The sequence below is a fragment of the Neopsephotus bourkii genome, unplaced genomic scaffold, assembly GCF_033783945.1.
Source record: "Neopsephotus bourkii isolate Nb327-2 ecotype Australia unplaced genomic scaffold, CSIRO-AGI_Nbou_v1 NB_107, whole genome shotgun sequence".
In the NCBI taxonomy this organism is placed as follows: Eukaryota; Metazoa; Chordata; class Aves; order Psittaciformes; family Psittacidae; genus Neopsephotus; species Neopsephotus bourkii.
Window position 1 is genome coordinate 3,906,993 of NW_026900624.1, and position 12,525 is coordinate 3,919,517.

The window sequence follows — 12,525 nt, forward strand, 5'->3', positions numbered from 1 at the left end:
CTTTTCTTCCCTCATAGGAGTTTAGAGAAGTGTTGCTGAGAAAAATGGAAAGCTCAAAAGCTTATTGCTAGATAGAATAGCCAAGGGTATTTATTGACTCTGTTTTCATCAAGCCTAATATGGCTTCTTTCCTTTTTTTTTTTTTTTTTTTTTCTTAATGTAATGGCTTGTTCTTACTTGTTGCTTTGTGGTTTGATTTCATGAAAGGAGTTCATCCCTGGCTTTCTGTTGATGCCAAATGGCTTTCCAGGTTTATGAAATCTGCTGAGAATCCTCCATCACGTATTTCTGCCTTAACCACTTGCAGGAGAAAGGGGAAAATGCTTCTGGGACCTCAAATAAAACAGTTTTGCAGGATACTTATTATTAAAATCCTATTTTGAAATCAAGTGTTCTGTAAAATTTCAGAAAACTGGAGAACAATCTCAAAATGACATAAAGATGGATATAAATTGTTGGGAGCATATTTGCCATACTATTTAATTTTCAGATTTGTTTGAAGACCTTTTCTGGTTCATGTTTTATCCACAACAACTCCTCACCAGCTTTTGTTTCCATTTCAATGAAAACAAGTATTTTTTTCTGACTTTCCAGAAAATTGCTGGGTTTTTTTCCCTTTACCAGAAGGTAAATGTGGAGCAATAAATTTAAGGTTGTGAAAAGTGTTTATGTGTGTAGGAGGAAAAGGAGGCAGGTTAGGGCTTTTTTAAAGGCAAGTTTAGTGAGGTGCAGCTTGATCAGCCTTGACAGCCCTGGAAATAGATGTCTTCTATCTTTCATTAGCAGTGCACATAACACAGTAAGTTTCATAATCTTCCCCCTCCCCCACTTTTTTTATTGGAGGGGCCACCTATAAAGCTGTGATGTTTGTCCAGTTTTCGTGCTTCTTTGACTTCGGCCTGCCTGAGGCTGCCAGCAAAAGTGTTAATTGCTGTGGTTTTGGTAACGTGGACACCTATCCAGGACAAAATGAACTGAGATCAGTGATTAATTTCAAATGTATTGAAGATGTAGGCTCATCCTTCTGTCAAAAATTTTCCCTTTCATAGACTATGCAACCTTATTGACTTCAGCAGGGTTTCCCGGATGTAACCAAGATGGGTTCTTGTCAGTAGCTGAAATAAAATTGTAGATTCTGGAATTTGCATTGAGAATAAAATACCCTCAGGACAGATATAATTTTAATTTCAGCTTCTAAAAGTAACCTCAGAGGATCATCAAGGAATAATCAAAGTCTCAAAAAGTTTTGCTTCTTCAGTAGTTATCTATGTGCTTGTCTGCTTTCTACACAATTTTTTACCTGCCCCAGTGATTCTAATAGACTGTTGCTGTAGAAATGATCTTCCACTGCCATCAGTGTTGTCTGTTAGAACCAACATTGAATGAATTGCCACTGAGTGATAGAACCATGCTTTTGATTCAATTGGATGGCACATATGTTTTCATTTAAATTGTTATGGATATCTTCCCTTGTCAAAGGGCAGGTTACCAATATTGTCAACAAAATCACATAAGCTATGCTTTCTGGGTGTGTTTCTTCCTCTAAGACTGTGAACACATGTATTTCTAAGATGGACCTTAGCCATTTTAGTCTGCAGAAAAGGATGTGAAACTGTTTGCTTCGAAATGCTCTGTCAGTTCAAGCTTTGGTACTAGCTTTCTTCCTAATTACAGAAAGAAGTGTTCATGACTTCACAGCCTACTCCAAAGCTCCAGTGCTGTTTCTCCAGCATGTCTATTAGGTCTATCTAGTTCTGCTTCCTTTGGTGGAAATTAGAGATTCTTAATGAGAAATCAAAATGAGAAATGAGAAATTGAAAACAAATGCCACTGAGTGATGTTACCAGGAATCTGCTAAAAATGTAGACAATTTAATAAGTGAGAGAGCATTTTGCAAGATTCATGAAATGCAAGAATTGTTTTCCTTTGAAGATTGCTTTTGAATTGTGCTTTGACTATTAGGCTTGAACAGTTTAGATTTCAGAGCACAGACTTGAAAGTGTTACTTGTGGAGGCTGTAGGTAATACATTTATTTGAAAAGTCGAACTTGTGGAGCTGATTTGTGGTGTATTTTCTTGTGCTTCTGCTTTGTGCTGTAAACTTTCTAGCTTTCTACTAATTCTTTGGTTATGGTCAGGCTGAAACTGCTGTGAAAGCAGAGGAAGACTGTGCGTATTATCTTGGTTCTCAGGCAAAACAAGGAGGTAGAAGTGAATACAGAAATGTTAACCTCACTTTGTTAAAAGTAAAAATTGATATGAAGTTTTACATATTAGTGTAGAGTTTTTCTTATCTGTTTTTAGCTTTGCAATATTTTGGTCTCTTTTTCAACCATTCAGAATATCAGTTTTAAAGGCATGTTGGTATTGCTATTGAGGGAAAATTGTGATTTAAATGTGTTCACTCCTTGGGTGCTTTAGAATTCCCCCAGGTGGAGATTGCAAGCATTTTAAGTTAAAATACAAATATTTTCCAAAGCTGTAATTTATGTACTAGGTGTTTGGTGACTGAGTTACTGGATACAGTTTAGGTTGGAACAAAGCCTAGAAGCTGTGTTTTGGGTGTGCTATCATGCTGCAATGGTAGAGGTAAACAAGGAAGGAAGGAATAAAGATCTCAACAAATCTGTCCATGTTGTGATCTTAATTGATCTGCTTTCTTTAGAAGTATCTCAAAGTATACTGATCCTTGGTTATGCACAAGTGCTGTACAATATAGTGCTATAGAGGGAAGCATTATTAAAATAGAGGTGATTTATTTTATATGCTGTATATATACTGCTCCCCTTAGTTGGCATGATCCGCAGTGGAGCAGTCTAGCGCAATGAATAGTAGGGGGCCTGAACTGGAGAAACCTGAGGAGGAGCCCAGAGAGCCACCTGCTGCTTGTACAGTAGTGGCTGGTGGGACTTGGTGTGGATGAGAGCCCCCCTCAAGAAACCCCCAGGGAGCCCTAGCTCCCAAAGCAGGAAAACGGCATATTTGTGTGCAGGAAGGTTGCTGTAGCCCTGCCAGATTGACAGGGGAGCAATGGTATCCACCTGGTAGAAGGCTGTGGCCTCTCTAAACTCTACACAGACCATGACCGATGTAGCTTCCGAAAAAGAGCTCTAGTGGGAACATACTGTTGCCCAGGTGTCAGGCTGCAGGGTGTGCCCAATATGCAGACCAGACCCACTTAGGGAAGTCTGCTGCCTCCCTTGGGGCCTGGGCTCATGGCGTGAAGAGAAAGCTTTCTACCCTGGTACATCCTTACGATTATTATCTGTTAATTGGTTTTCCATGTAGGCACTAGTGAAGCAATAAGAAGTCCAACTGCAATCAGAGAGACTTCAGGGCTTTGGGATGATTGATTAAGGGATCAGGAGCACAAGCAATATTCTCCTCTATCCCTCCATTTGCAGGAAATGGTGAGGCAAGAAGTGGGAAGACCCAGCAGGTCAATATAGAGAGGGACTTCTGGATGAAGTGGAGATTGGTGCCTGTCTTGGTCACAGTGACCACAAAGTAGTTCAATTTGAAAAGTTGGTGATAGGAGGAAAACTGCCATCAAAACTTCAGTCCTGGATATGGAGAAAGCAGAATTTGGGCATCTGAAGGAGATAGTAAAGTCCCTATGGGATCTGTTTTTGAAGGTATTGGGGTCTGTGAATGCTGGTCACTTCTTAAGAGCCATGTCTTAAGAGCATGAGAGCAGGCAATTCCAAAGTATTGCGAGTCAAGCAAATGGGACAGTCAAACAAATTGGCTGAACAGGCATCTTCTTCTAGAACTTAGGCAGAAAAGGAAAGTGGTATGGATGTTGGAACCAAGGACAAGTGACATAGGAGGACTACAGAGATGCTGTTTGCTGCGGTAGGGTAAAAATTCATGCAGCCAAAGCTTGATCAGAGTTCAGGCAGGCCAGTGCTGTGAAGGACAGCAAAGAGGGCTTTTAAAAACATGTTAATAGCAAAAGCAGAATCAGAGAGCATTGAGCTATTACTTGACGAGATTGGTCACCTCACAAATAGGGACATAGACAAAGCAGAGATATTTATGACTTCTTCACCACTGTCTTCAACACCAGTGCTGGGCCCTGGGAACCCCAGAGTCCTATGCTAAAAGATCATGACTGGGGGGATGATAAACTTCCAGGCAACCCTGAATGTGTTTGACACTTGCTGCTTCAGCTGGATGAACATAAATCGATAGGCTCTGTTGGGATTCCCTCCAGGGTACTGAAAGTGCTGGTCAATGTCATTGTGGGACCTCTCTCCATTATTTTTCAATGGTCTTGGGAGTCTGGAGAGGTCCTAGTTGTTAAAAATCACAAACGTTATCCCAGTTTTCAAGGTTATAAAGGAACACCCTCGAAATTACAGACCTGCCAGTTATAGGAGTAAACTAGATGTGCAAACTGAAGTCTGTCTTTTAATGAAAAAAAAAAATAAATTGATGTTTTGTTCTTTTAATTCTCATAGGAAATAGTTCTGGTTGTGTTTTTTGGTGCTGAATATGTGGTCCGATTGTGGTCTGCAGGCTGCAGGAGTAAGTATGTTGGCTTCCAGGGAAGAATACGCTTTGCCAGAAAGCCAATATCAATTATCGGTAAGATTTAAACTTTTTTTTTAACTTTTTTGTTGCAATAAATTTTAAAGATGTCAACTACTGCAGAAACAACATAGCAGTTCTGAGCCATGTCTCAGAGATTGATCTGCTTTGTGAATCTATGCAATTATTTCTTCTTTTGGGTTGCTAGAACTAGCATTTAAAATACGGCTATGACATAAGCAGCCATCAGCTTAAGAAAGGCAAAATTCTCAGGGAAGAAATATTTACTAAATCTACTGTTGTGATTGGAGAAAATTGACCAGACTTTGAATGCAATATCCTTCCTTCAGTCTCCTGAAGAAACCAAACACAAAGGTGAGTATAAATTGGGAAAAAAGATGGAAATGTGCAAAGTATGACTCGGGAGAAATTCCTCTGGGTAGTACTAAAGTTATTTTAAGTGGTTTAAGGGACTATTGTGGGTAGCATCACTGGAGTTCAGGGGGAGGGGTGACTAATAGAGCCTGTGGAACAGTGAGGGATTAATAAAATGCGATGTTCCAACAAAATTGTAGCAGTCCATAAAATCATTGTTTCTGTTTTAAGTCTGTGATTTTATATAGACTCCAGTAGAGCCGTGAATTTTACGTTACTCAAACGTCAACGCATTGAGTTTTAAATAGAGCAAAATGGGAGAGGTGAAAAGGGGAGAGAAAGAACTGATGTTTTCTTAATCATCAGTGACTTTATGCAGTTTGGTGCAAAAACTCATGAAACATGTTCTGTTATACATCTAGATGGGGGCAGTGAATAATGTGATGAGATACTGTACTGAGTTTTGGGTTATTGAGGAAGAAGTGTTTCATCACAAACAAATTCTTCAGCTTCTTCTTGATCTGATTACATGATTAGTTTCATGATCTAACCATGAGGCCTATAACTAACTTTTATTTTCTTCTGAACATCTTCTTGACTTCTCTTTCAGTAAGAAATGCCTCTTAGGAAGGTATATTAGAGTATACAAGTGCAGGAGGAAATGTGGCAGTCTCATTAAAGTGTGTTTTCAACTTGATACTGATTCTGTATACTGGCATTGTGCATCTACTACAGTAAACATTAATGTTTGTATAGCCCTTGGAGAAGACTCTTTTTTCTTGAGAAAAACTAAGAATGGCTACAGCTGGTTGTTCATTCAAAAGTATCAGCTCTGTTTTAAAATTTAAAATTCCCCTAATAATACAATGAATTTAAAGTCAAGATTTGTTTTGACATATCAAGTGCAGCTGGAGCTGTGTCTACACTCATCCAAATAACTAAACTTGGCAAATACATTTGTTGTGAATGACAGAATCATACTGACTAATCCTATCATTTTCAAATAAACAAGAATAAAATACAAACATCAGAAAAAGAAGTTAAAGGACCAGAACAGAATTTAAAAAATAAGGTATTCATTTTACTTTGCAAAAATCTCCATTATAAAATCAGAAAACATCACTGAAATGTCTTTGATACCAGAAAGACTTTTTAATTGTGTTTTGTCCACACTAAAATTTCTATTAATTCTTAGAAAGTTCAACTTGGGTAGCAGTTTTGAACTTCTTTAATTTCTCTCCGGCTTTCCATTTTCCTCCTCTCTAATAGTAAATAAAAATATTTTGGTTCTTATTACCAGAAAGAGATTTAGTTGTCAAGCCTAGTTATTACTTCCTTTTATGTACTTGTTTAATATTATTGCATTACATGCTGCATAAAATAGTATGTTAACTTTTAAAATTTATTCTATAAATGGGGAAGAAAATGGTTAAGATAGGATACAGTATTTCTTGAATGTTCTTTAAAAAAATTACCTAAAATGGAACACGATGCAACTTCTCTACCTTGTGAATAAAATTTTTTTATTTCTTAGGTAGATTTTCTAAAGTTAGCCTAATTTCTCTCCTCTTTGCAGACAAGTTACAGGTAATTACCTGTGAGAAAAGACAATTCTATAATAAAAGAACATGTCAGGAGACATAGATTGAATTCATTCCCAGCATACCAAGAAACCTTAGAAAAATCGCTTTGTCTCTCCATGCTTCTTCATTCCCTAGTTCACAGGATGAACATGTTTAAAGAGTGTGTGGTAGTCATGTACTATGGCATCAGCAGTAATAGTGATACTTTTCCTGATTATTGATTTGATACTTCCATTACTTACTATTTCAGTAGGGTTAGATTAGGAGCTAAATGCTTCTGAAAATCCTAGTCTAAGTAGAATTTCATGAATGGCAGGTACCAAGCACAGGTAAAATTAAGAGAATATATTTTCACAACCTCTTTTATCCTTTTGCTGTTGTTGCAGAAAATGTCACAAAGTAAAAACCAATTTATGAATTAACTTCTGTTTCTCCTGGTTTTGACAGCATGCAGTTTGAAAGACATAAGGGGGATCTCAACGGTGGTAGTTGTGACATACCCAGAGACCTTCAAGGCCAGGCTGATGTGGTTCCGGCCAACCTGATCTAGTTGAAGATGCCCCTGCTTGTGGCAGTGGCTTGGACTAGATGACCTTTGAAGGTCCCTTCCAACCCAGACCATTTTATGATTCTATGATTTGAAGTTATGAAGTGCCAGTAGGACAAAAAAAATCAGCAAAAAAGAATGTGCTATAAATCAAATTTAAATATGTCCATGTGATATATTTAAGTCTTTGCGGACATCATAGTATCTCCAGACTACTACGAGCGTACCTGCAAGCTGAAGACTACTTAGATTCCATAAAATACTATGGCAACTAAAAATTAAAATACAAATGCAAATGTTTTCACTGGTTTAAATTTAAAAAAGGCTTAATTGCTTTTAATCCAAAATCTGAGAATTGCATATTAGAAAGTGAACTTGAGAGAACACTGCAAACAAGTCAGCAATTTGCAGAAATAAGGCAGTACTCAAGTAGGCTGTACAATAGGTGTTGCCATGTGCTGTGCAGAAGTCTATGTGTAACTAAGTAAGTTTTCACTGCCAAGCTGACTTTAAAGAAAAAAATGGCAGCTGTTTGGAATATCCCAAGGTTTCATAATTTAAGAGTAAGCCATGGGGACAGTGGACAAGCAGTGAACAAGGTTTTTAAATCTGTTTACCGCACATACTAAGTTGCAGGAAATGTGATTTTCCTGTGAATGTGAATTCTGGAGGTATGTCATCTACATATGTAATTCACCTATTATATAGAAGACACTACGTAATTTTTTTCTCTCTACATCTAAAGTGTGTGTGCAGACATGTTTGCAAACATGTAAGTAGGTAGAATGTTTGAGAAGGATATCCACATATTGCTGTTTATAAATTACTGGAATTGGATTTTTAAAATTACCAAAGCCTCCTGACACTTTCTTTTTTGAAAACTAACATAAATACTAATGTAATGCTAATCTAAATACTAATGCTTGTTAAAATTGAAAAGTTGTTTAAACAAATGTTGGCTCTTTATCTTGATATTTTCCATGCCAAGTGTCTCCTTCAGTTTGAGTCTAGTGGAGACATTCCATGCAAAAAATTTAAGCTGTTCCTGAAAAAGGCAATTCTGACGATTTCTTATGGAGAAGCGCTAGCAATTCCACACTTTGAAGAAGATACTTGAAACTTAGAAAACACCTTTTTGATTGTCACTGAAAATCAATTCTAAGCTGACTGACTAACAAGCCTCTGAAAAATTGGTAGCTTGTTTGTGCTTAAAATGCCCTGCTAAAGATTGCTCTTATATTCTTTTATCTGCAGTGAGCCTGCACACTTCAAATTTCAGGTTTATCTGAGCAGCAGTGCTTGGGTTGGAAGTGGAAAATCTGTTGGGTTTGGTTTTATAGTGCTCTCCCTGAAACTGCCCAAGGCACATGGAAAGAGAAAATAGCAGGCTCAACTGCTGAGGTGAACTGGTGGGGTAGGAGGAAATGACTAGGACAGTGAAATGACATGAGGTAAGGGTCTGGAAGAAGGACATATAAAAAGACTGACAGGCAAGCAGGAGGCTGAAGGAAAAAAGTAGAGGCTGAAAATGCCTAGGATTGAAAGGTGGCAGTGTAAAGGCAGAAAGATATGCTGAAGACCTGGCTCGTAAAATAGTACTGTTTGAACCAGTAAACTGGGATTAGTATGAGAAGCCTAAAGATTGGAAACTGGCATGAAAACTAGGTACAGAGAAGGAGCAAATAGAAGAACAGGTTGTGGAGGGGGGAAGTGAAATATCTCTGCCATGTAGAACACACTTTCAGAAAAGCAGAAAGTACAAATGAAAATTCTATGTTACTGTCACTACCTGATTTACACTATTTTCCTAAGTGTCAGTCTTTGCCTCCTCCACTGCTGGACATCAGGTGGATATGTATATGTCTGATAAGTTAGTAAGGATATCAGCTGCATCTTTTGCTTAAGGGCAAAGATCTGTATTATGATGTGCTGGGAAGAAAACCCTCCCTAGATTCTGAGTGTTTACAAATGTATGTTCACGTACATACATGATAAAGAAAGAGCATGAAATTTGGAAAGTCACGTACTAAAAAGTTAAGAGTATCCCAGAATGGAAGCTCTTTCTGTAGCCTTAACTTTTTCCTCTCTCTACTTATTTACATTTTCATATAGCTACAGTTATTGGAGTACAGTCTTTACAATGATTGAGTGCCATCCCAGGGGGAGGAATACTGCTTTTACAGGAAAAATCAGACTGATATTGGAAATTAATCCAAGTTAGAGAGTGAAGGATACTGTTGTTGTAGAACTGCTGTAATATTTCTTGCAACAACAACATGGTTTGAATAGGACAGGAGAATGTTTAAAGGAGAGGAAAAAGTTAACCCTTGTTGGAGGCAACTGTTGCCTCTGAAGTTGAATTCTACTCTGCATCTTGACTAGGCATCACAGGCAATCTCTGTGGCAGTAATTTAAATCAGTTTCCACAAGTGTGCCTCATTTTCTGGATGTCCAAATGCAGACTTTGAAGTCAGGTTACAGAAGTTCTGAGCTCTCACAGCTGCAAAAGTGAAGTCAACAGGCACTGTTTTTTTTGAAGTGCAATATAATGTTAAGTGCTGGGAAGAATAAAGTACTGCCTGTTTAAAACTGGCAAGGAAAATTTACCAAAACTTGCCCTCATTCTGTCTACGTTCACTACTTGTTTATAATACTATATTTTCTGGTTAGATTTTGAAAGTGAAGCATTCAGATGCCCTAAAGAGGATTACCACAGAAATGCTCATGAGGAAATTAGAAAAACGTCTTCTCAGAATAATGTGAAGAGTAGGGTTCAGTAATTAACAGCAATAGACCTGTTTGCTGAAATAGGATAAGAGAAAATATGGCATGCTGGCATTGTGAGCACAATACATCCTTTGCATTGTATAATGCTGGAACTCTGCAAACTGTGGAGTTGTGGAAAAAAGAAAATTGAACTCTGGAAACAATTATTTCTTCATACAATTAAACTGTATCACAAAGTAAACCAAAACCTGATTCTTTTAAGCAGCCTTTGTTCTGACAGTTCCCTAAACTTTGAAAGCTTGTCTTTACAGCTTTGATACAATTTTTAAACTCTGTGTATGTGTATATGCCTATGATACTTGTCTTTATGCATGTCATTATTGATTGAAGCAAACCCTTACTTTCCCTCTCAAAAAGCCTTGAGCCAAAATGTGGATTCATTTCTAGGGTGTACATATGCCTTTGCCTTTATTGTTTTTATGGCAAGCTGCCTGATCTGTCAGGATCTTTAAATTTTCCATTATTAGATTCATCATGGAAGAAACTGTATTTGTTTTTTTTTTTTTTTTTTGATGTGAAGCTAGTACATTCACTTACTGGCCACCAAATTTCAGCTAACAATTTAGGTTTTTTAAAGTGCTTTACTCTGTATGTTTTGTGTGTTCTGGTGCTGAGAGCTGAATTTAATACATTCTTCCTTTTTTCTTTTTTTTTTTTTTTAACAGATCTCATTGTGGTAGTAGCCTCAATTATTGTTCTGAGCATTGGATCTAATGGACAGGTGTTTGCCACATCTGCAATACGGTATGGTCTTGTAGCGACTGTAGTTCTTTACAACTACAGATGTTGTTAGATGTATATCTAATTTCCCAACTTCTGAATTGGATGTATAAATAATTTTCCCAATGTAGGAAAAGTTACTATATTGAAACATTAGACAGTGAAAGACTGTGTGTTACTGGGCTTGGACACTCGTTGGGAAAGAGCGGGGCAGAAACAAGGCATATTAAGAATAGTGGAAATACTGAAGCCAAGAGGAAAAACCTAAACTTTATGTCCTATATAAAACATCAAACATCTCTTTTTCTGAGACAAAAGAGTATTACAGAACATTGGTTTATTTAAGAGGCAATCCAGACAGCACTTAACTCTGTACTTTTTGAGTATGAGTAATGGGTTTGTTTAAAGAGTAATTATGCTTCAGTGGATTTGTTTGGCACAAGTAACTCATACCATACATGAACCAGAAACATTTTATGTCTATAGTGTTTGTTCAGCTTGCATCAAGTACTGCAGGCTTGTTTTGGGAAGTAAAGTGGATAAATAGAAATAAGGAATGATAAGCATAGTAGGTGTACTTCCCACTTCTAACTTGCTAGAGGTGCTACATGTTCTATTACAAGCCTCTGATTCCCAATGCAGTCTGGGAAGTGAGAATACAGTACTGTCTAAACTGTTTAGCTGTGTAGACAAACACGGGACAGAACTAAATGTATAAAGTAATTTTAAGGTAACTGTTACCATAGAACATTAATCCTTACATAATGATAAAGACACATAGGCAGCATGAATGTGATTTGTCTGCTCATATAAGAGTAAAGGAGGGTAAATGGGAAAATTCGAAAGACTAACTAAAATTACAGGAATGACTTTAATGAAAAGAGGCACTGTGGTTTATATGCAGGGGACCTACCTACAGATCTCCCACCTCCTGGCATAAGCAACCAGTAAGCTATTGCATCACCTAACTGTATTGTGCTCACTTATACTGGTTAAATTACATTACAAGACACCCTGTATTTGGCTGTCTTGTAATTCTTCTTGGACTCTTCTTTTAATTAGTAGGTTTTAAGTGGATATTTTAAAGTTTGCAGCTAGATAAAACTATTATTCCAATGGCATATCAAAGAAATAACAAAACATGGTGTTGCTATACACAGTCACTGATACATGATTTGATAGCCAGAATTATTGTGTGCTTTCCAAAAAAATGACAAGCATTTGATTATTTGACTGTCAGCTGTGAAAGCTCAGAAAACCTGCTTTCTCAATAAAGGAAAAGTTGGGTCTTCCAGAAGACAGTATGCATTCCAGTCTGAGTAAGACCAGTGACTGAAGGATGGCTGGCACGATGCTGGGTTTCTGGTGTGACCCAGAAAAATGCAGCCACAGTGGAACTGAAACTCTTAGATTGAATTAAAAAACAATGCTACCAACAATAACAACAAAATTTCAAGGACAGCTAAAAAGAGCTAAAAATACTTCTAGTGAAAAATTTTCAGTTAGATGAATTTAACATTCATCCTTTCCTGCTCTTTATTGTTTCGTGTCAGTGATAATAAGTGTAAGCAAACAAAGTTCATTATTGAACAGATGACTAGAATGAAATATTTCCATTGAATAAAATTCTGCTGAAGAACAATATATATAATTCATTTTCTTTAGTTGAAAATATTTGGAGTTTATGATTCAATTATTGTCCTAAAAGTCACAATTTACTATTTTCAACTAGATGTTTTCTATAAATTGCATAAAAAGGACTTCAATAATACCATGTTTGATTCACATTTTTTTGGCAAATAGAGAAAAAAGTTTGCTTATATTTATGTTAGCAAAGCTTGAAGCACCACTTTTGTTAAGAAAAGGAGGCAAATGAGAATCACCTCTCCTATGCAAAAAGTCTAAGAAAGTTCATGTTGTTCAGCCTGGAGAACAGAAAGTTCAGGGGAGACCTTACAGCAGCCTTCCAATACCTAAAGG

General features: G+C 37.1%; 1 protein-coding gene across 2 annotated transcripts in view; it reads left to right on the top strand.

The window, feature by feature from the left end:
* LOC133214875 (potassium voltage-gated channel subfamily KQT member 1-like) overlaps positions 1-12,525 on the top strand; it is a 486,013-nt gene that overhangs the window by 39,496 nt on the left and 433,992 nt on the right. For both annotated transcript variants that reach the window (XM_061358248.1, XM_061358237.1), the window contains exons 4-5: positions 4,464-4,590; positions 10,491-10,569. In XM_061358248.1, the coding sequence (XP_061214232.1) occupies positions 4,464-4,590; positions 10,491-10,569 (206 nt within the window). The remainder of the gene's footprint in view (positions 1-4,463; positions 4,591-10,490; positions 10,570-12,525) is intronic.